The sequence below is a fragment of the Endocarpon pusillum genome (genome assembly GCF_000464535.1).
Source record: "Endocarpon pusillum Z07020 unplaced genomic scaffold scaffold6833, whole genome shotgun sequence".
NCBI lineage: Eukaryota > Fungi > Ascomycota > Eurotiomycetes > Verrucariales > Verrucariaceae > Endocarpon > Endocarpon pusillum.
Window position 1 is genome coordinate 57,885 of NW_006916613.1, and position 23,625 is coordinate 81,509.

Here is a 23,625-nt window from a genome sequence, read left to right on the forward strand (position 1 = left end):
AGCCTAATCTTCTTTTATTGTGCGCTAGTAGCTTAATGCACGCGGCTCGTCTATAAGCCGCGCCCGACCCCTGCCTAACACTTTTATATATCATGTTGAAGCTACCGCCTTCGTCATTCATTGGCAATAGATGGCTATAGACCGCGCAAGAATGTCAAAGCCAAGTGTCGGATATTCAGCAATGCAGACTGAACCAAGGTTGCTGATGTAGACGCATCCAGCGAAAAGTGTGATAGCGCGTTGTGCGCGTTCCTCAGCCTTCTCGTGTTTGTTCTGCACGAGTTCGTAGGCTTTGAGCTTTTAACTTGTGATGAGCAACTCACAGATCTCCGGTTGAGTACGAGTGGAGCTTAATGCCGGCAACATCGGCATATTTGGCTCCTCAGGCACTCTGGAACAGATTCTTTTCCAAAAAGAAGCGTCCAAACGCTGCGCTTGAGCAAGAACCCTGAATTCATGATACCAGTGAGTAAAGTTCTCCTGGCTGACGAGCGTGACAGCACAAGCCGCTGGAGTCGTTGTTCATTGACGTAGAAAGAGCATGTCAAGAATATGTCGGGGATTGAATGAAGAAAAGATGTTTCCCATAACCTGGTGGAAAGCTATGGGTGTGGAACTTGGTTCTTGATTTCTACCTAGGTACTAAAGGTCTTTATACCCCCAGTTCTTCTACACGGAGAATGTGCAAACAGTCATGCATGTCTTTTGTCAACAGGCACCACTGGCTGACAGATGACTGTTCATGCCTAAGAAAGGAAGGTGTTAGTTTACTGTTGTACACCCGCACATCTGTGATAGTAATCGCTGTCTTACGGCTAGTGTTTTAAGTACCAGTGTCGAACATTCTGCCAAGCAAAACACATCGAACGACTCGCAGGTCTGAGAAAACGCCCTCTCGCTTATGGATACATCTCCCCAGGAAACATTTGCCTATCTTTAGTGGAGCTCGTGTAACATTCCTACAATGGAGACATGGATCCTTAAACGTGCTACCTAGATGAAAGGGGGTTGGCACGAGTTGGTCATGGTCTGTGCGGTTGGTATAAACAGTCAACCCTTTCTCCATTCCTAACCCTTGTGGCTTCCGCTCTTGCACTCAGCCTAGTTAGCCCTCCCTCTTGCTCTGACCTTCCTTGGCCATTTCGGCCATCAATATGTCATCCCCCCTAGATTCCACGATTAAAACACCGCACTCTCAAGCTACTAGTATCGCTGACCCTAACGAGGACGATCTGCCGCCCAAAGTAGCTGCGGAAAGACGCATTCGCTACCTCGATGATGACGATCTAGAAGCCCAAGAAGGCCCTCACCGAACGACTGCCCTATCCAACGATGTGTTGAGACGTCGAAGCTCATCTTTTTCTATTCATTCCGTCCAAAGCATCCAGCGTGGTGACCGTGTGAGGGATCCGGCTACGGCGTTGCCTGTTGCCTACCGTACGGTCAGCTTTAATATCAGCAACACACAAGAACGAGCTGCATTTGTGGCCAAGGAAACGAAGAGGGAAGCGGAAGAGAGTCGTTACATCCCTACCACTTCATTGATCTGAGCTAACCCGGCGCAGTTATTGGTAATCAAGAGTGGCACCTCGTTTCCGCCGAAGAGCTCTATGAACGACAGGGTGTCGACCCAGGCACTGGTCTGAGTGCTTTGGCGGCCAAAGAAAGGCTCTCTAAGTATGGTCGCAATGTCCACTCACCACCAAGGTCGCACTTTTTTCAGCGCATCTTTTGGTATCTGTTTGGCGGCTTTGGTTCCATTCTTCTTGGTGGCGGCATTCTAGTCTTCATTGCATGGAGACCGCTTGGTGACCCGCCCGCGGTTGCTAACCTTGCGCTGGCTATTGTGCTCATTGCTGTTTGGGTCATTCAAGCCTTGTTCAATGGCTGGCAGGACTTCTCGTCGTCCCGAGTGATGAAAAGTATCACAGGCATGCTACCGGAAGAGTGTTATGTGCTACGCGACAGTCTAAAGCAGAGTATTACAGCAGCAGACATCGTTTGCGGTGACGTCCTATATTTCAAGGCAGGGAACAAAATGCCGGCGGATGTTCGCTTCATTGAGGTCACGTCTGACGCCAAATTCGACCGTGGAATCTTGACTGGTGAATCTCTCCCTGTTAGCGCAATTACAGAGTCAACGGAGCCAAACTACCTGGAAACTAAGTGTATCGGCCTTCAAGGTACGCATTGTACATCGGGGTCTGGTATGGGCATTGTGGTGGTAAGTTCCATCATTCTCCTCAGACGACACCCGCTCACAGGGGCAATCAGTCTACAGGTGACAGCACAGTGTTCGGCCACATTGCAAAGCTGACTAGCGCCGAGTCAACACAACGCACGAACTTGCAGAAGGAGATCATTCGTTTCATTATTGTCATTGTCACCTTGATGCTGATAATGTGCTTGATCGTGATTGGTGTGTGGGCCGGATACATCCGCAAAGAGCATGAAGGCTACATGCCCCCGAGTCTTCTCATTGTTAACCTCGTTAGTGTAGCGATCGCCTTCGTACCAGAAGGGCTCCCAGTCGCTGTGACAGCGTCTTTGACCATTGTTGCGGACATCATGAAGCGGCATCAAATTCTCTGCAAGTCTCTCAAGACCGTTGAGACGCTCGGTTCGGTGTCGGTCCTTCTGTCAGACAAGACTGGCACACTAACTAAGAACCAAATGGTTGTGACAGACTGCTTGGTGGGCTCTCGCACGTTGATTCTCGCTGAAGCAGAGAAAGAGGGGCTCAGTGGTTCGTCTACTGAGAGTGCACAACAGACAGCCCTTAAGCAGATGCAAGTTGTTGGTGCAGTTTGCAATGCCGGAGAATTTGACGCCAAGACATACCACCTCCCTTTACCGGACAGAAAGATAATCGGCGACGCCACAGACCAAGCAGTGTTGCGATTTTCGGAAATGTTGGGCCCGGTCACACAGGCCCAAAGCTTGTGGAGGAAGCGATTTGATCTCCCTTTCAACTCCAAATCCAAATTTGCCTTACGGGTTCTGTCAGCCGCTGATCCGCAAGCTGTCTCAACAACCATCAGCAGAGGCGAGGCGAACGGATTCAACGCCGATACCGACATGCTCATGATGGTTAAAGGCGCACCAGATGTTCTGATCCCTCGTTGTGACCAATACGTTGGTGACGACGCTGAAGTCCATGATTTAGATGATAGCATCCGCACCACTGTCAACAACATCAAAGATCAGTGGTCGCGTGAGGGCAAGCGAGTTCTGTTACTTGGACGAAAGCTTCTTCCCTCCAGTAAGATCTCGGCTGCACCAGAGGACGGCAACTTCGAATCGGATGTACAGGGACACGCAAAGTCCGGACTTACCCTGATTGGACTGGTTGCCATGACAGATCCTCCCCGGGACGAAATCCCTAGTGTGATTCACACTCTGCGTACTGCCGGCGTCCGAACAATGATGGTTACTGGTGATTTCAAGCTCACCGCACAGACAATCGCACGGTCCTGCGGCATTATCACCTGTGCTGACAATGAAGTGCATTCCGTCGCCGATCTACCTCGATATCCACCCACGGCTGACGGCAGCACGCCCAAGGAGCGATCTCTGCTACCGCAGATCGGACAGGCAGTAGTCCTGTCGGGTACTGAGCTACCTGCCTTGACGATGCACCAATGGTCATTAATAGTTCAATATCCCGCAGTCGTTTTCGCTAGGACTACTCCGGATCAGAAGCTTCTGATTGTGCAGCGCTTCCGTGCCGCCGGTTATGTGGTTGGCATGACCGGTGATGGTGTCAACGACGCGCCGTCCCTGAAAGAGGCTGATATTGGCATAGCTCCTGGCTCTGGATCAGATATTGCTCTTGAAGCGTCCGACATGGTGCTCCTGGCCTCCTTTTCTTCTATTATCCCGGCGGTTGCCTATGGACGCTCGGTTTTTATAAACCTCAAAAAGACTGTCGCCTATCTCCTTCCGGCTGGAAGTTACTCCGAGTTCTGGCCAGTGATGACCTCAGTCATCTTTGGGATCCCCCAGATTTTAAGCTCCTTTTTGATGATTGTCATCTGCTGCTTTACCGATTGTGCTGCCGCAGTGGCTTTAGCCTACGAGAAGCCGGAAGCAGATGTGTTGACTCGACCACCCCGTGACATCAAAAAGGACCATTTGGTCGACTGGAAATTACTATTCCACAGCTATCTCTACACTGGAACAATGGAGACACTGATCAGCTTTTCACTTGCTTTCTGGTATCTTGAGAAGAAAGGTCTCACATTTCGATCACTATGGTTTAGCTTCGGCGACTACGAAACACCACCTGGCCACGAAGATGACGAGGACTACGTGACGAACCAACTCGCGATCGGCTCCGGGATCTATTTCATCACCCTCGTTGTTCTTCAGTGGTTCAACCTCATGTGTGTCCGCACTCGCCGACTCTCTATCTTCCAACATCCACCAATTGGCAACAAGAATACACAAAATTACCTCTTATTTCCTGCGATTATACTTGCGATCGTCATCGCCGTAATCTTTGTCTACATTAATGAGATACATGAGGTCGCAGGAAGTGGGCCAGTTCCGGTTGAGCATTGGTTCATCCCAATGGCACTGGGTTTTGGTATTTTGTGTCTGGAAGAAGGCAGAAAAGCAGCGATAAAGAGATGGCCAAATGGTGTACTGGCCAAGATGGCTTGGTAGAGACTCAGCGTGCTGCTAATGGACGGTCCTTGAATCTCGGGTGGCTTGATGTACTCATTCGAATCTTGCCAGAACACACACATTCTCTTCCGATGCGTAGATGATCAACTACATGTACTTGAAATACACTTTCTTGGACTAACCGGACTCGAGGTTCATGTAGTAATCAATTAGAGACCAGACAAAGCTTTCAAGCAAGGCCAGCTGGACCATAACTGTCAGCCAATCCCGCAACCAATACGTGATTGTACCCCGAGGAGGCGTCATACGCGCACGCTTCCTCCTGGACAACCCGTTTCAGGATATAGTTCCATCTCGAAAAGTTGACCGGGGCCCCGATGCCCCATCTACAAAAATTAATGTCGCTCTCGGCAAAGTTCTTTTCAAATTTCTACGTCTACAAAGATTCAAGTTTTGTCGACTTTTATAATATGGCATTCTGATTGGCACACTAAACATACTAGTACCCAACTAACTTGTGCAACTACTCCCTCCCTTCAATGTGCACCAAAAATTGATTTGACATTTTGTGTCTCAGAGCATAATTAATTCTATCAATTGAACATTGCGGGTGCTGTTTAGAGAAAGAAGTGATGGAAATGATCCAAATTGTTGCAAATAGACGGGACAGAAGCAGTATGATGCCATAGCGTGGCCAGAGAGATATTCTTATAAGCTTAGCGTCATGTGACTTTTGACATGACCTTGGCGGACGCTGTGCATGCCCTACCCTAGCTGGCCAGCCCAACTTTCGCTCAGCCTCTGCTCAGGCCGCACCGTTCCTGCTCCCTCGGCTCAGCCTTTTGCTCACCTTCTGGCCTATTGCCGCTCAGTCTCGGCTCACTCATACAGACTCGAAATCAACCTTCATGGCCAGCGCATGTTTTACCAATCAATATCCGGAGAGTATAGTCAGCTGCCAGATACAGTACGAACCAAACTATGCTTGAGTTAACTGCCAAGTCGAGGGCCCAGATTGCACTAAATATTCTTATTCCAATCATATACAGCGCTCGTCGCTTGAGCTTCTGCGCAAAGGATATGCCGACTGGCTTTGACAAGTAGCGATTTTCCAGCAAATATCGTCATCACGGTCTAGGCAAGAACCCGAGTAATGCGTCCATCTGTGGGCCGCAATGACTACCAGAACGGAACTTGAGTCCGCTTGAAAACGATCACCCCAACATTCAGCAAGTGCTAGCCAGACCTGACCAGAATATTTAGTTGGATCTGCCTGCTGCACCTTGATCTCCACTCTGTCCCACTCTGCGGTCTTCTTGTGCCCAAATCATCGACCAGAACGACTATTGCCTGTTTGGTAGTGTGTTGGCGCTTGAACCGGAGTCCACATTCAATCACCACCAGCCCGAATGAACGTCGATGCCGTCTAGGTAGCTTCGATATCGTACCGGCATGGCAACGAAGGGTAGCGGTGGTGGTGATGCATTCACGAATGTGGTGGCAATGTCTGGTAAAGTCGAAATTCAATGCAAGCAAGCAATCAGCCGAGTCTGCTGCGCTTTGCGTAGGAAAATATCGTACTCGTGTCCCATGGACGGATCCTCCAACAATCCTTCAGGAATTACAGCTAGATGGTAATTTGGATCCAGATGAACTACGCCACGCGGGGTGGCATATCGCTTCGCTTTGCTCGACAGTGTAAGGGTCACCCTACAGAGGACAAATCACAGCGTTCAATCGGTCTAGATAGTTCGGACCATTGCGCCGGCTGCGAGCAATAAAACCCGAAGCAATGTCAGTGCCTGAGAATGAAGTGTCACATAGCACCAGTGTGGCGCAGCCCAGGTACACTAAGCCCATCCGGGGACCGAGGCAAACATAGCTTTCATACGGGCGTTCCCGTTAGTCAGCTCAAATTCAGCCTCAGCCAAGATGTAAAAACATTCCCCTGCCCAGGCGGTACAGCTATGATTTTTACCGTGAACAACCATCAACCTACCCTTGGCTTTGATACAGGATCACTTCCATCCAAATATAGAACCCAACCATGACAAAAGAGGCCTCATGCCGCGACTTGCTCTGTGTCATGTTACTCACTCCGCAATCCTCTGTTGTGTGCACTCCGTCAACGTCATTTGACATGCGTGTTATTGCCATTGCCAAGGTGAACTCATTAATAAGTACAAGTATAAGATGAAAGACTCTGGAGAGGGCACTGTGAGTACGTGTTTCCGTGACTATAGAATCATTATCAGTTCAACATGCGGTCTCTCCCCAAGGTCCTTGCGCCGTATTTCGCGCTTGCATTCCTCGTACCTGCTGCCACCTGTCTGCCCCGTGAAGATCCCAAGTCCTGCAATGGCTGTTCTAATCCTACAGCTACTATCGACTCCGGTGTAGTCACTGGCAAAGTCACTCATATCCCCGGCTCGGGGTCGTCTGTGAACCAGTTCTTGGGCATTCCATTCGCTCAACCACCTACAGGCGATCTCCGCTTTGCGCCTCCTGAAAAGCCGCATGTTTGGGATGGGACATATAACGCCGTCGCCCAGCCCCCAGCATGTATTCAAGATTTTGGCAACAGAACCACCGGCAGCGATTTCCAGCAGGCGCTGTTCAACACCCCCCCTCCTCCAGGGGAGAGTGAGGACTGCCTCTATCTTAACGTGTATGCACCTAGCTCTGGTGGCAAGGATAAACCTGTCTTGTTTTGGATCTACGGTGGTGGGTACAGGTTTGGTGCCAGCTCGCTTCCACTCTATGACGGCACTAGCTTTGCTGCAAATCAGGATATCATTGTTGTGACAGCAAACTATCGAACAAATCGTGGGTTGCGACACCAATTTTATCTCGAACAATACTGACCTCTTTCGAACGCAGTGTTTGGCTTTCCTAGATCACCTCAGCTCCCACTCGATGCACAAAATCTTGGCCAATTAGACCAGAGACTGGCTCTTGACTGGGTCCAGCGAAATATCCGCAGCTTCGGTGGTGGCCCAGGAAAAGGTGAGCATAAATCCCCTCTTTTCAAAATTCAAGCACCTTATCGCTGCTTATAGTCACAATCGCCGGAGAGTCTGCCGGTGCGGTATCCGTGAGCGCTCTCATCAACACGATGCCGGTCAATCCACCATTTCGAGGCGCTATCCTCCAGGCAGGACAGTCACTAATCCAATTCCCACCGCCTCCGCCCAACGATGACCAAACGTCCTGGGAGGCCCTCATCCAACTCCTCAACTGCACCGACACCTCCGACGCAGGTATTCTGGCCTGCGCACGTGCTGTCAGCGCCGAGACGCTTAAAGAAATTCTGCAGACTACTGGCCTCTCTTTCCAAAGTCCAGTTGCTGACAATGTCACAACTCTTGAATTCCCGGCCGCAGCATACGCAGCAGGCAGTGTCTCCAGGGTGCCAATCCTTGCTGGTTCCAATTTCGACGAGGGCAGCAGCTTCGCCTACGGTGCAGGTGAAAATGTTACCGAGTTCCTTGCAAGCGTCTCACTGCCTACTGCAATAGTCGAACAGATCGCCGAGCTCTACGCGCCTGACTCGCCTGCCACGGTGGGTCGGACGACAGGAAACCAGATCATCGCCCAGATCATCACCGACTCCTCTGCCCGCTGTCCCGCTGGACTCTTTGCCAATCTCACCTTGACCGCTCTTGACGTTCCCGCATGGCAGTACCTGTTCAACGCCACATTCCCTAACACCCAGCATCCAGAATACCCGGGCCTGGGCGTCTACCATTCCTCTGAGATCTCACTCGTGTTCGGCACTTACCCGGCTGAGGACTCCACGCCAACGCAAGCTAGGTTGAGCCGGTGGATGCAGAAGCAGTGGGCGGACTTTGTGAAGGACCCACAAAATGGCCCCGGCTGGGGCCCTTACCCTACGGTCGGAGTGCTGGGAGCGAGCGAGGACGAGGCTGTGACGACAAGAAATGTCCGAGACCTGGACCCCGTTTGTGCGGAATGGGATAATTTGTACGCACTGGGATTAGAGAGTGGCTCATAGGTGCTACCTTTGATAGTGATTTCGGAGGGGCATTCGCAGACATAATCCAAGCAGAGTATTAGTACCCAATATTTATGATTTTGAACCAAGTGTATCGCTGGAAATCGGCTCTTATTGATAACTCTAAGTATTTATAATTCAAATTTCATCCTAATTGATCAAGTATTCATAGAGTTATCAGCATCAATGTAGAAGTTGCATGATGATAGGGGTGCAACCCCCTGTAAGTGGGGTCTAAAGGACTCCACCCACTCATTGGGCGACGGCTATCTGCGGCTCTTAGACTACTAGTGCTCTTTGAAAAGTTCGTATTGCTCTTTGAAAAGTTCGTGTTTTTTGAGAAGTTCGTGTTGCACTGCAATTTTAGCGTAAATGAAGACAGCAAATTCATGCACAAAGGGTCTACACTACACTGTAATTTCAGCATAGATGAAGACAACACATCTAGTCAAGACACGACTGTATTATAATTGCTTCTTATAGATTTAGATTTTGTTAGGATCCCAGGGGAGTGCAAGGGCAAGAGAACTGAAGTCCACAGGATCCCTGAATCCTTAAACCCGTGCAGTACGATTCGCAAGAATCGCAGTTACGCACAGTCTTAATGCCATGCAGAATTTACGACTCTGTAGGTCCTAGAATCCATTGACCAACTGGATGACTTTATGGTCCGGTTAGCTAGTAGTAGTTGGTCTATTGGCGTCAAAACTCTCTTTTCTGATCTGGTGTTCGGAGGAAGCTCTGGACGGCGTCCGCCAAGAAAGGAAACCCCGAGAAGGGTTGGAGAGGAAACAGAAATGCAATGGCTTGTGCTTCAAGTTGCACGTGGGAAAACTGAGCACTGCAGGACATAATTTTTTTGGTGGGGTAATGGGTTTAGCTACTGACGTCGCCAGTGTTCACCAGGGAATCACCAGATGGATCAAGCTGAGGTTGATTGCACTGACAGAGAGGTGTCTTTCCTAGGTCCGCATTCATCGTGAGTGGAGTCTAAGTACTGGTAATCAACAATTTCATTAAATCAGTCAGACAATAACTGTTTCCCGAATGCTCTCCCAGATCCTGTACATGAATCTCGGGCCTCAACCTCAGACCGAGCAAAAGTATGGCGCCCTCAATACATGCCTCCACACTCCATGGTTGAATTAGGGCGTCCCCAAACAGACCAAGACAATGCCGTCCCTTGATAATGGACGCCATGCACGAATATCGTTCAAACAGGAAGAATCCCACCAGAGCCCCCAAGAAGCCCCCCCAGCAAACCCGGGAGTAACACATTCAAAGCACCAGTAATTGCCCCCAGCAACGCCTCCTGTGTTCCAGCTACACCATTCACAACACCTGTGACCAAACCGATAACCGCGGTGAGGTTCAGAGCCGCGAGCAAGGCGAGCACCGCCTCCAGTGCTCCAGCCACAGTAGCCGCAACAGCTGCGATCAAATCAGCGATGATGGTTGGCTTCACAGCCTCGAGGATCTTGAGGACCACGAGCAGTGCCTCAGTTGCTCCAACCACACCGTCAGCAGCAGCGAGGGCCAAATCGATCAACGTCTGGAGGTCTAAAGACTCGATCGCCGCGAGCAGTGCCGCCTGTTGTCCAGGTCCACCTGCTTTAGCCTTTCTGACCATATCAATAAGGGCGGGGACGGTGATTTCACGCGTGGCGATAGTGCCCGACTCGTGCACCTGGCGTTTTTCGAGCGCGGCGGTGACAACGTCTCTTGGAACGACATTGCCGATATTCCTCTCCACAGTGACGGCGGTAAGAGCCCGCTTGACAGGATCGTGCCCAGCTTGGGTGACAGGGACGGCGCTGACGGTGGCAGCTGCCAGCGCTAGGGAGAGAATATGAATGAGCTTCATGGCTTGAAGATGTCTTGAAGTTGTAGGTAGGAAGTGGATGGGCAAGTTATGAAACGATTCGAGTCAAAGAACGTTGGAGAATTGCATTACGAGGACGTAGGGGCGATAGAAGTCGGAGGCTTTTGCACTGGAGAAGATGAAGAATCAGCTTGGAAGGGAAAGAAAAGTACAATATATAGGAAGACGACCCATTCAGTTCCAAGTTAGTTCGCCTCCTCCTCATCGTCCATCACATATGGTATTGCCCATGAATCGCGATGTACGTCATCAGATCATCGAGCTACTCCTCTGATGAAAAAACACCGCAACGGAGGCAAGAAGCCTGTTCCTACCACCCTGTAACCCAAGATTCAGTCAAGTGACTTGTGCTTACCCAGAATGGACGAAGATACCACTGAATGATGGCATTGGTGCTACAGACGACAGACGCCATAGCTGTGAGATGAAACAATCTGCCATGTCCACTTCGCCGATCGCTGCAAGCAATCCTTGGGGGCAGCTCATGGTGTTTCTCTCGGCGTCGCACATATTGAACGCCATTGCTCTTTTTCGGACTACGAGTATGTTCCCTATGCTCCGACGTCGGCACCTTGTTGTGAATAGAGTCAGTCTTCGTCCGAGAAACCCTTGTCCAAGATATCCTCGTCTAAGGTACCCTTAGTCCTGAAGGATCTTGCAAACGCCTTGATTCTCGCGGCCCGGTTGTCAGGTGACAGGAGCGAGAGTGCACAACAGATCAGAGCCTTAATCCAACATACCTGTCACCTCGATTTCACTCGTCCAATAACAAAGATGCAGCAAACGGCAAGCAGCAATTATAAATGTGTCGTATTTGAGGGAACCAATAAAGCCATCGATGATGCAGGAACTGCAAAGAACCGAGTGGTAGCTGCGTTGACGGGATGACATCACACGAAAATAGCCCAGATTCAATCGCGCCATATGCTTGTCAATTCACAAGGGGGCAAGGCAGTGCAGAAACTCTGTAGTCGACTACTACTGTTTCAGGCAGAGGTAATGTTAGCACGGTTTTAGTAGCAGCTACTTATGATACAGCGCCACTTTGATCTCGAGAAGCTTTCTTGGCATTCGTCCACAGATATCGGCCATAGCAATACAATCTAGCTTTATAAAGTTAACTGTTTCGTTTGAAGTTTGTCTTGAAGCAATATTACTAGCGCTGTCAGGCACCTGCATGGCAGGGCTAGCATGCCAAGATAGTCTACTGCAGCAGGAGGCATACCGTAGTAAGTATTATTAGCTTCAAGCTAGAAATTTGGTATTTAACACAGCCTTAACGAATTCGCACGTTACTGAAACGACGTTGGTCTGCATAGTTCTCAGCATGGAGCCAATTATCAGGATTAGTGAGGGGTCAAGACTTACAATAGCTCCGGAGGACGCCCGACCCCTGTACCGAAAGCCATCTATAACTAGCTCACGCTAATAATACTTATGCCTCCTAACCGTAGTAGAGTAGTAGAAAGCCTTTTGGGTGCCTGCTGAGCATTAAAATAACAACACACTTCACTCACATCTATGATCTCGTCTTCTGCTTGTTATTCTCTCACTTGTCAGGCATGTTAAGCCTGATGTTCTGGTAGCTTTGTTTTCTCGACGTCCACTTGGCCCAGTCTGCGACGAGTAGAACCAATTGTATGACGAAAAGCCGATCCCTGCAGCCCTGCGATCGCCGCGGCGCGACAAGTGCCAACCCTGCGCCGATCAACGACACCCCACGCCATCTAGGCATCGCCACGCCAGCCTTCTAAAGCTTTACGAACGTGGTAGAAGACTACTACGGTAGGAGGCATAATAAATGTCAACGTGCTCTAGTAACAGCTTGTAACGCCAGGATAGAACGCCACAAAATCGCTTGATTGGGACTAACCCATCCTACCCAGTATCGAGCGTGCATTCCACTAACATCGACCGCTGCCTGACACCTTGCTGGCATTGATTGGAGCAGTTGTAGAATGAGATAGAATCAGTAGAAGAAGCTCAACGCGTTGAGCGCCCTGAATGATCCCCTGGGGGGGTACGTCATTCGTACAAGGGTGGCAAGGTATCTGTATGAGGGTCGTCAATAACAATTTTACCAGGGGCACGCCTACATTCATTATGCCTTGTACGGCAGTACATCCTCCACAACTCATACCAATCTCAATCTCGACGGCGCCAGCATCGACACCCATCGCCCTAAGGACCGCCCTCAGAACGCGATACATCCACAGCTCTTGCCATTGCGAGCATGAAACAGCAAAGCAGTGATTAGTATGGCAACGAAATACCACTTAGGAGAACCCTAGCAAGAAGCCCCCCAGGAAGGGCCTATCCGTATCAGGACGTTGCCCATTTTGGACTAGGAGCCGACGCCGGTCCTACCACCGTCCCAGACGCTTAAGGTCCCCATCAAGCATAGAAACAGGACTCGCCTCCCCGGTGATTTTCCTGACTCTGCAATTGAAGAATCAGCAGGAAGAAATCAAGAGAGACGACACGCACGAATCTCTTGTATCGCCCACGCCAGATCATCGCGGCAGCATTACCTGGGGATTAAACGTGGATAATTGCTGAACAACAGGGACAGATTGGGAGACGGGATACCCCCGTCAGCCACACACTTCACTCACAACTATTATCTCGTCTTTTGCTCGTTGTCGTTGTTTTCTCGCTTGGCAGGCATGCTGAGCCTGATAAGCGCCGAGCTAACATTGCTTCTGTCCGGTACCGTAGTACTACAGCATCGGATGTAATATTCGGGTAAGAGTGTGGTAGTACATGTGATAGTGCTTGATTGTCTAGCTACTGGCACTAGTTAGTACGTGACTATACTAACTGTATAACTGTTGTAGTTACTCATAAATAGAAGATGAAATACCTTTTCTTACTTTCTATTTCATAATTAGTAATGTTGTAAATGTCAGGAGAGCTATGGTTGGGCCTAATATACAAGACGAAGCGTGAAGAAAAGGAAACGAAAGTGGGAACACAACGCTCTATATACATGTCCGTGCCCCTTATCTCGCTGAGGCCAGGTACAGACAACTGTGGGTACCTGTCGTCAGTGATGGCTAGAATAGCGGCGGGGAGCTGGGTCCGAGATGAGCTCTGTGAGCCATGGTCAGTGCCACAGGGAATATGGTCCTTGGCGTAGGTCGCGGGAGGATTCGTAACAGTAAATGAGATACGTTATTTGTAAAGTATTAAATTTTTTATATCATTATCGTGATGATAAGATAAATTAATTAAAAAATTGATGGATCTGTAGGTTCGTCTATATGTTTGATTTGACCGAGCCCATTCGTAACAAATTTGGAGTTGAATTTGATGAAGTTGAGAATGTTTGAAGATAACGGGGAGGGGTGGAGATGAGGGAGGACGATCAATAATTTTGGCACCTAGCACCGGGCCGAAGGGCTGAGATCTGGACTCTAACAACCTGTTGAAGGACACGAAACAGGGCCGAGGCCCCTGTAAAGAATTCATGTTGCTCTTGGCATGATTCCCCCTGACAGATCAGCTGGTACTTTCTACTAGCCGAATACTATGTTGCTCGTCTTTTTCATGACATACCAAGAGGTGACATGGATTCTTTGCATGGGCCTCAGGCTTTCCGAGTTAGGAGAGTAGGCCCCAAGACCTGGCCCTCATCGGAAGCTCAGGGTAGGGACTCTGTTGATGCCCACAGCTGCTCCCCTCAGAACAGACTTGCACAGCCACAGCTCAGGGCTGATTGTTCATGGCTCAGGTTAGTCACGTGTGCTCAGGTCTCAAAACTGGAAATGGAGTTTGGAGAAGTCAGAATTCGGGTGTAGGTATTGTGGTATGAGCGTGTAGTGTATGTATCAAAAATAGCTTGTGATTGAGGATTTTGGCTTAGATCTTGAGTAGAGGTGCACACCAGTGTTGCTGACTCGAAATAATGGAAATGTGCCATCGGATATGCAGTTCTGTGAGGGGACTCATTCCCGTGATGTTTAGGATTTTCAACGAGCTTTCAAAATTCCGCAACTCCATCAAGCCGCTGAAACTCAGCATGTGCCAAGCGAAGACTTCTCCGTCATCTCCTGATAACCCAATTAGGCAATTTAATGAGATGCCCTATGGTTGAGTTGATGTGAAGTGGTAACCGACATATCTGTCTCATATGTTCGTACCGATATTTATATTGCACCAGCAGGACACAAGGGAGACGTTTTGCTTGAATCTTGCACATCAACAAAGAGCTGTAATGATGGAGAGCCATGCGAATAAACACGAGACAACTGAACAGCCATACTGGTGAAAGAGAAAGTCCACTGCATAAGGAGCCTAGTTTGCCCAACACAAAGTATTCTGACAGGCGTGATACCAGGTCACTCTGCATTCAGGACAGAGCTGGTGTGTTTCAACAGCAGCATCTCTTGTCGGTCTTCCAAGCCATTTTACTGGCATATGGCATGATGTTGTGAATGTTGGTGAAGCTCTATATAAAGCCTTGGAGGTTGCTATCCACCAATAGCAACTCTGTGAAGGCTGTGCACTCTGGAACAGTCGTATACCCTTACTTCAGGTGCTCAAGCAGAGCGTTAGCGATTTGTTGTGCTCGCCAGCACGAGGTAGACAGCGGATTCGTAGCAGGAGAAACAAGACATTGCTCAGGTAGAGAGCCAGATGCAGGCTGTGTGCCCTAATGCCCAGATAGAGACGGTGTATTCCCCTCGCGAGGAGGATTTCTCAAAACAGAAGCCAAACGTTGACCATAACAAGTTCAGCCTTCCATCCACATCATTCCCATTCTTCCTAACCCAATATAACTCAGCACGCAACATCTCAGCTCCAGTCATCCTCAAAGCAAGAATTGTGCAGCAAATCTCTTCAGCCATCGTTCGATGCACAACACTTCAAGCTCAGCCATCATATAAGCCAGCATCACAACAATCCACTCAAGTTCCTGTCGACGCAGACCATCTCAAGCTCAGCCATTCTCAAGACAAACCTCGCAGAAATTCACGACAACCATCATCAACATCATCTACCTCCAAGATCAATCATGGCACCTTCACAACAAGCTCAAGACCTCAATCAATCTCCTCAATCCCCAAGAATTCCGGCAAAACTGCCCAAACTTCGGAATCCCCACCTGCCAGAACTCTATGCCAAACAAGCACAGTTCCAAGCTGAGCTTGAACTGATTGGGGACGAAGCCTCTCGTCTAGAGCTTGCAAAAGCATGGTATGCTGCACGCATGGCAGCAGAGCGAGCGGAGCAGAATGAGCGGGAGGAGAAGGAGGAGGAGCAAAAAGTGGCTCGGGAGGAGGATGGAGGAAATGGCAGTAATGACATGTAATTTTAGTCTGAAAAGTCTCGCAAGGCATCCTTCTTTTCAATACATCAACAGCCCTCTGGGCAGCAAATGCAAGGGAACTTGCTCAAAATTGAGATGCACTTGATAGTAGAACATGGCGCCAGCCGTAACCTTAAGAGATCCTACCAGGCTGACCTAGATCTCCAGGAAGAGAGCCTCTCTTGGTCTACGTGGGTCAGTTGAGGGAGACGCTGGGCAGCGAATCGAGGTGGATATGCTCCACATCAGATGCACACAATAATGGGAAATGGCACCTTCCCTAAGCTCAAGTGGCCGTAACATGTTGACCTGAACATCTGAGTGAGAGAGGGGGGCTGGAAAGGTCTGGGTGGATGGAAGGAGACGCCAGGCTGTAATTGCTGTACTTGGACAATGTTTCTGAAGCATCTTGATCAAATGGCTAATGGCATGGGCGAGCAACTGCTCATACTCCTGACTTACAGCATAGAGCAGAAGTATGTATGTGATGTGACGGTTTGAGAGCGTTAAATGTAGTGAGTGACCTGTAACCCGCTACGTATATATGATGGCAATAATGACGCTAAGCCTCTTCAGTAATGGCGTTCTTATGAGTCTGGGTCAACTTATGGTAGCCATTTGGGCAGAGGAAGGAGATATACAGACTTTAAGCTCAATGCTCTGACCTAGCAGAGCTTTCGTGTATTGTATTTATTATCTACAGAACAGTTGTTGACGTTATCACGTCTTCTTCCGGATACATGCCTACTGCTGACATTGTGTTGCAGCAAATCCACCAAGCGCCCATGGCCCATCAGCATTCTTCTTTTGATGCAATGTGTGATGCCGATGCACACCCTAAAGCGCTACAATACATGAAAATCATCCCATCGTCCACCTCCATCACCTTCTAATGTTCATACCCTGCACCTCTTTGCCAAGAGCTCGACTCATTCTGCTGTCGGGGTTGATGCGGTGGGTGAGGATAGGATGAACCATTTCTAGGATGCCCACCACCATTGGAAGGCTGTGGAGTCTGATTTTGCGACCTTGAGTAGCCTTGGCTATATTCGCTGCTGTTATTACCCTGATTGTACATTCCCCGGTCCTCAGAGCCTCCCGGTGGCCCTCGACGACCAGTGTTGTCAACTGGGAACATAGCCTGGTTGTCCACAGGAGAGTGTCTCTCACTTCCACCTCGCTGATAAGTCGAGTTAGCGGTAGGCGGCGGCAATGGTAGATTGGAAGCATCTGTCTGTTGTCGGGCTAGGGAACCAGAGGAGAAGGATTCTTCGTCGTCATCCAGCCTTGTCTTGCCGTACGGCAGCTTAAGATCCCCTCGAGCAGTGGCGCCCAGAGCATCCAGCTCTGTCGTCAATTGTGGGTTTGACTTGATGAATGAGCCACGATCATCTCTCATGGGCTGATAGCGAGTATCAGGATTCTTACTCGCGATAGCATATACGGATGCAATCAAGACGAGAATCAGGAGGACCAGAGCGAAAACTGCGTTGAGGATGAAGAAGATCACTCCCATCACTCCCGTGACAATCCCTGGCTGACCAAATACCTGTGTGAAGAACAGCAGTAAGATAACATTGAGAAAGTTGATCGCTGCAATAAAGATGTTGAAGACGTTGGTCTTTTTGTCCATCCACGGTCGCAACACGCTGACTCCGATAAGGAACATGGCTTCGATGATGAACAGCGCAATAGCCTGAACGACTGGTGCATTCTGGGCAAATGCGATGAATATAGCCTTGAGTAGTATGTAGGCTAGAAGCGGAATGATGAAATAATAAGCGGTGGCTCGGTACTGAACATAGAGGAAGCCCCATCGATTCAGACATTTCGGATCCGAGTACAACATATAGCCAGGATTCTTGTGCATGTCTACAGAACGCTTGGCAAGACGGATGACTTTGAGCGCAGCCCAGCACAATGTTGCTGTCATGGAGATGAAGATAACGATTGCAAGAATGACTTCGGCAGCAGAGTCACGTTGTGTGAGTTCCCAAAGACAAAGAACACACATCTGAGGAAAGCCAATGAGGACCTGAATGCATAGTCAGTACAGAAGGTTGTGCAATGTGGTTAGAAACCTTACCAATCTGAACAGAATCCCTTTGAGCACAAGCTTCCAGCCATTTCGGAAATCCTGAAATTTGTCCACTTTCATCCATCCGTTTTTGACAGCCAGCTCACAGAAGGCCTTGAAAAGAGCGATGAGAATGCCAATAAAGAAGCAAAAGACGACGAAGAATATTGTGCCCGTGAGGAATATGTTGGTTTGCTCGATACCGGCTTGGAAACCAACTCTTTCGATGCCTCGTACTATGATTAGTTTGGTGTTCTCAGCAACGCTAGAATCACCGTTCGTTCTCTTATGCAAGATTTGATCGCGCGCCATTGAATACATGTTGGTCATGGCGTCGAGAGATCTCTTGTGAACCTGGACTGATGTTGTCGCCAAAGTTGACAGAAGTGTAGTGGGTGTACCGCCAGTCGATCGTTGATACCATGTGCATATGTCTTGCAGAAACCCCACACGAATGACACCCATACTCCACTGAAAGTTTTGGGTCCATGACTGGACTATAGGAGGTAGTTTGACACCAGTCATGCCTATGATTGCTTGTGCCTGAAAGAAACCGAATAGCGAAAGAGCATTGGCGGCAACATGAGCAGCAGTATTGGAATGGCCCATTCCCGACGTTACTCCAGAGGCGACCAATCCAAGACCAGCAATGACGGCAGTAGTCCAACCCACCGCTTTCTGGTTGACTGTCTTGCCATTCGAAAGCTGCGCTTCGACACAAGCGATGGAGGTTGCTGAATCCGTGTCGTTAATGTAGATGCGGACTAAGCCGTCAAGGTCGGGGATGCCGTAGGTGATTCCAGGAATCTGATTGATGACATCTTCACCAATGATGATGTTGGACTCGATGTTAATCTGGCCAGTGGACATTGGGCAGAGACCTCCGAGGTCCATGGTGCATGGGTCCAATGTTTGCGAGACCGCGGTAAAGCCATAGGCAATGACTTGCAACTCTGCCGTCACATATCCCTCTATAGAAGACAACCCAACTACATCAAAGGCCAGTGTACGATTATCTGGTGTGAAGACGACATTGAACAGGGTAGCAGTGAAGTTGGAATTATCCTGGCACGGGTTGAGGGATCTCGACTCGATGAGCCTGATTGCGGAGGCGTACGGTGTGAAGGTGATGACTGTCGCAATGAAGGCGATATATGAGGGAAGCTGGAAATGCATTTTGAAGGCTTAAAGGAATTTCAACAGGAATATTGGCGATCTGGCAGGAGAAAGCTGTCGTGGCAGCTAGGACGTGCAGAAAAGTCCGTATTTCAACCGCCTTTCGAGGATAACAACCTTATTCTTTCATCTGAGATGGTATATTCTTGAACTGATCGCAAGCCTTGTATGAAGGTAGAGCAGTCATCAACCTGTTTGCGGAGGTGTGTCGTTGCTGGAGGAGCGCTCACTAGGAGCAAGGTTTTAGCGAGTGGCGGTCAACTATGACAAAGCGTTTGTATCCTGTGTGCACTGGTGCGAGATTTGAGAGTCGTTTGGGATACCTAAGCTAGAGAGCGACAGAGGTTTTTGAACAAACGAGGGTATCTTCAGTAAGCCGCAATGGTGGTGGTGGTAGTTGTGGTGACGATTATTGTGATGGGAACTGGAAAGGAGGCTGGCGGCAGGATTCAGGGAATGGTGAATGGTGAAGGGCTCCACCACACAAGCATTGTCAAAGGGGCTCCACCCAGTCCAATGGTTATTCATCAACCACTAATCCTCCAATCCACCAACCTACCATTGAGACGCTAATACCAAACCTAACTTGATCTTACCATGGTGTCTTTGCTCGTACGCTTTACGTAGTAATCAAGAATGCACGCGCGTCAGTCCACCGCCTTCGTTATTGATTTCCACCCTTGCTTGGATGTAAAGAGCATGCTGCATAAGAACAAGGGAAGTTTGGATGTGCTTTTTACATACTGCTATCTGTATCTATTTGATCCCTATCGGTACCTCTGTGTTGTCCCCAGAGTCTGAAGTCTGCATACTTGATAGCACACCATTACTTGCCCAAAGCCCAGACAGAGTCTACGCGGCCTCGCGGCCTTGGTGCAACAAATGGCCTTGGTGTTCTTTGTATGGGCAGATCGGGCATGCCGAGATGCCAACCTATCAACTCAACCAACAGTCCTAACTATCCAATTGCTGGCAACATGATCGAGACATTTTTTCGCGCATAAGTGAGAATGGGCTGGAATTCAGTCAGCAGCTTACCTCCCTCCTGGTCAGGCGTTGGACAGGTTGCCTTGGAATCTTTCTTTGTGTTGCCGGGCTGACCTGAACAGTTTCGGAGCCCGGACCGAAAAGGATGCTGATCTCCACCCGTTCGTGTTTAAGCGCAAGCCCAAGAAATGTGCAAACAAGAAAGCCGCCAGATCCTACAGGATGCGGCAGGCACACGTATTTTTGGCTCTATTGGAGCATGACGCCACCAGAAATTTTCATCAAAAGCACCACGCCACATCTTGTCTACCAAGGCAGGTTATTGTACTACGTACCTGCATAGAATGATTTGCAACTTGTCTGATCGGCTTGTGTCTTGCACAACTGTGTCAGCGGCGGCATGGTAAAAGCCTGGTGTTGCGCTGCATGTGTTATTTGTGCACAATCTCGACATTGAGCATGTAGTTTAAGTACAGTCAGGTTTGAACCCTTACCAGCATTATACGAGATATCAGCTTAGTTTGCGCGGACTGATATCAATATCTGTTATGTAGAAGTCGTCATGCCGGGTTTTACCCTCAGTACATTAGATGCTAGCAGGGTTAATGTGATGTATTAGGGGTGAAGGCATATGCTGCATAATACCTGACGACATAATCAATGCTATCATGGCTCAAATGTTCATACCATATTTCCTGACAAGAACATCCTTCTTGTAGATGCCATACAAGCCCCCTTACCAATGCTCTCTAGATAACTAGCATAATACACATGGAGGGACCCCATCAGCAAGAAACCAGACCACAGCCATTTTTTTATCCTCCTAGCAACAGTCCAAACTCAGAAGCGGCTTTGGTTCCCAAGTCCAATCTGTCCCGTCTTGCTCTTTACAGCTGCAGTGATCGAAGAACGCAGCTACAAGGCGTGCGAATACAAATGGTCACAGAATCATGCCTTTGCATCTTTGTACGTTGTCAGTATTCGATAAAGCGACAAGCTGTTGTGTTGAATCAGCCGTGGTCTGTAAACCATGCCAACAAACATCCTGCTAGAACCGATCTGGCAGTTAGCACGCCCACTTCAAGCTGATTCGTAGCCATACGTGGCGTTGGCTGATAAGACAGCGCTCGGAATCGTGATTGTGAAGGAAAGAGAAGGCCATACTCAGTCGACCCAGCCCATTTCATCATCCATGACCCCAGCCAAACCACGCTTGTACGACTCGTCTCCACTGTTAGGAGGCGGCCACTGACTTTTGCGCTCACGGAGCTTTTCCGCTTCTGATATGGCAACTGCCAGGTCACTAAGCCATGAGATGAGCATGCAATAGCTTCCAAGCAGAACACAAATAGTACGCACTTCAGATTCCCATGGACAACGTACTCCTGCTTAGCCAACTCCTCGGCAAGCTCTACTTGATGATTATGCAGCAGCTCGGTGTTCGGCACGACTACCAGCGGAACTCCAATTCGAAGAGCATCCAGAATGGTTCCAGAGCCTAACCACGAAAGGATCAGCAGCAGTTCCCAGAAGCTAATGATGTCCATTGACAACCTGCATGCGAAATGACGAGGCCTTCTTTGCTGCTGTTTTCAGGGCCTCCTTTTGCTTTCCGCATCTGCTCACCAAGGCCGTTGGTGTTGAAATCGAATCCGGCAATGTTTATGCCGCAAGTCCGCTTGACGTTATCATGTTCCCTAGAGATGAAGGTCTCACATATAGCTTTGCCCTTCTCCTTGCCATATTGTACAAGGAGCTCCGTATATTCTGCCTTGCAAAGTGCTTCCAGAAAAGAACTGTCCAGTACGGCTCTCAATAACTTATCGAACGATGCAGTAGCTCCAATGGTCACGAAACAGACTTTGCTGGGTTTTTTGGTTGCCTCATAGTTTATAGTGGATGCTTCTGTCATATCTCGAAGTGTAACATCCTTCAGCTCATGCTTGAAAGCAGAGGACAAGGACTAGTATTTGGTAGAATAAACATAAGAATGATTGCCATGGAATGAAGGAGCGATGACTCGGTACTGGTACGGATCAGTAAGTAACTTACTCCGTACTAACTACTAGTAGTAAGTAGCAGCCCAATGTGGGCCAAGAGCTTGGCATTCCCAATTCGAGCTTCAAGAAGTTCCAGATCAACTCAGATGCAGTAATTGAGAGATGTGAAAAGGTTGCAAAGCGTCAAAAACCTTGCCTCATACGACATGTCAGTCGCCGCCCGGTGTGTAACGAGACTCGCATTACAATTCAACCGGCAGAAAACGGCCAAACGAAAACCGCAATATCGAGATTGGCGAACCTTTTCCTCTGCACCAATATGGCGAGAAGAAGAGAAAACCAACGCAAGCCAGACACCTACTCCGAACACTGAAAGACAAGAAGCACACCCCACAATCCAATATCTCACGATTGATGACCTCGAGGATGACGCCCGAGCGGAATTCGACCGCGCCTCACCAGAAGAGCAACAGGAATGGCGCGAAGGTCTAAGAGCACTCTCAGAGGTCGACCACACTGCGCCTTTCTCGGACGAGCTCGACGCAATGGAAGCAGACATCGATCGGGAAGTAGACGAGATCGATGAGGCAACACCATTCAGATTCCCCGACGTACCCAAACCCAACAAAGACACTGGCGGGTTCTGGGCCGACGCGGAAGAGGACGAGTTAGGCCAAGTCTTCGACGAGGACGATGATTTCCAAGCAGATGATATGACGACCCCAGCACACGCCCAGCTAGATCTACATCGGGACATGAGAGAATATCAGCGAAGGATTGCTTGGGATATGCCATTACTCGGCAGTACGTCTGCTTGCCCCCAAACATCACCGTGATTCCCCTAACAAACCCACAACTAACACTACCCCTTTTCTCGCCCGCGCACTTAGAATTCGCCCAAAAATTCGAACCTCCGCCTCTAACCTCCCCGCTCCGCTTCCGCTACACGACCTACATGGGCGAAGTGCACCCGGCCGCCAAAAAAGTCGTGGTGGAATTCTGCCCGTCCGACCTCCCCCAGCTCACCACGCCACAACAGCGCAACAAACTGATCAAACTCGCCGGCGTGCGCTACAACCCCTCGCGCGACGCCGTCAAGATCTCCTGCGAGAAGTTCGAGACCCAGGCCCAGAACAAACGCTACCTCGGCGACTTGGTGAACAAGATGGTCGCCGAGGCGACGGACCCGACCAAGGATAGCTTCGAGGACGTGCCGTTTGATTTTCGGCATCACAAGCCCAAGATTGTGCATGCGTTTCCCGAGGAGTGGAAGTTGGGGAGTGAGGAGAAGGTGAGGGAGTTGGTGGAGGGGAGGGAGAAGTGACGATTATTGTGATGGGAACTGGAAAGGAGGCTGGCGGCAGGATTCAGTGATAGCATTGTCAGACAGTATGTGGAGGCGGTGGCGGCGTTTCAGGCTAGGAGACCGAATATCCCACTAGGGAGTGGGAAGGGGAAGAGGCAGATTGCGAGGTAAACGATGAAGGGCGATGTAGGTTACGCTGGATGGAGAGAGATCTATAAATGTAGGACTACTGAACTGCCCCG

General features: G+C 49.4%; 7 protein-coding genes across 7 annotated transcripts; 4 read left to right on the forward strand and 3 right to left on the reverse strand.

Moving 5' to 3' along the window:
- Window positions 1-1,154: 1,154 nt before the first annotated feature.
- On the forward strand, window positions 1,155-4,668 carry EPUS_04505 (uncharacterized protein; the record flags this gene model as incomplete). The annotated part of the gene is made up of 3 exons (XM_007807280.1): window positions 1,155-1,437; window positions 1,566-2,224; window positions 2,275-4,668. The coding sequence occupies 3 exons, from the start codon at window positions 1,155-1,157 to the stop codon at window positions 4,666-4,668; spliced, it is 3,336 nt and encodes a 1,111-aa protein (XP_007805471.1).
- A 2,222-nt stretch (window positions 4,669-6,890) lies between these two features.
- Window positions 6,891-8,644, forward strand: EPUS_04506 (uncharacterized protein; the record flags this gene model as incomplete). The annotated part of the gene is made up of 3 exons (XM_007807281.1): window positions 6,891-7,455; window positions 7,510-7,635; window positions 7,689-8,644. The coding sequence occupies 3 exons, from the start codon at window positions 6,891-6,893 to the stop codon at window positions 8,642-8,644; spliced, it is 1,647 nt and encodes a 548-aa protein (XP_007805472.1).
- Window positions 8,645-9,857: 1,213 nt separating this feature from the next.
- Window positions 9,858-10,508, reverse strand: EPUS_04507 (uncharacterized protein; the record flags this gene model as incomplete). Its single annotated transcript, XM_007807282.1, has 1 exon — window positions 9,858-10,508. One exon carries the CDS (start codon window positions 10,506-10,508, stop codon window positions 9,858-9,860), a length of 651 nt encoding a protein of 216 aa, XP_007805473.1.
- Window positions 10,509-15,543: 5,035 nt separating this feature from the next.
- Window positions 15,544-16,099, forward strand: EPUS_04508 (uncharacterized protein; the record flags this gene model as incomplete). The annotated part of the gene is made up of 2 exons (XM_007807283.1): window positions 15,544-15,836; window positions 16,006-16,099. 2 exons carry the CDS (start codon window positions 15,544-15,546, stop codon window positions 16,097-16,099), a joined length of 387 nt encoding a protein of 128 aa, XP_007805474.1.
- Window positions 16,100-16,726: 627 nt separating this feature from the next.
- Window positions 16,727-19,090, reverse strand: EPUS_04509 (uncharacterized protein; the record flags this gene model as incomplete). The annotated part of the gene is made up of 2 exons (XM_007807284.1): window positions 16,727-17,872; window positions 17,924-19,090. 2 exons carry the CDS (start codon window positions 19,088-19,090, stop codon window positions 16,727-16,729), a joined length of 2,313 nt encoding a protein of 770 aa, XP_007805475.1.
- A 2,151-nt stretch (window positions 19,091-21,241) lies between these two features.
- EPUS_04510 (uncharacterized protein) lies at window positions 21,242-21,989 on the reverse strand (the record flags this gene model as incomplete). Its single annotated transcript, XM_007807285.1, has 3 exons — window positions 21,242-21,380; window positions 21,437-21,575; window positions 21,632-21,989. 3 exons carry the CDS (start codon window positions 21,987-21,989, stop codon window positions 21,242-21,244), a joined length of 636 nt encoding a protein of 211 aa, XP_007805476.1.
- A 294-nt stretch (window positions 21,990-22,283) lies between these two features.
- On the forward strand, window positions 22,284-23,401 carry EPUS_04511 (uncharacterized protein; the record flags this gene model as incomplete). Its single annotated transcript, XM_007807286.1, has 2 exons — window positions 22,284-22,881; window positions 22,968-23,401. 2 exons carry the CDS (start codon window positions 22,284-22,286, stop codon window positions 23,399-23,401), a joined length of 1,032 nt encoding a protein of 343 aa, XP_007805477.1.
- Window positions 23,402-23,625: the final 224 nt, after the last annotated feature.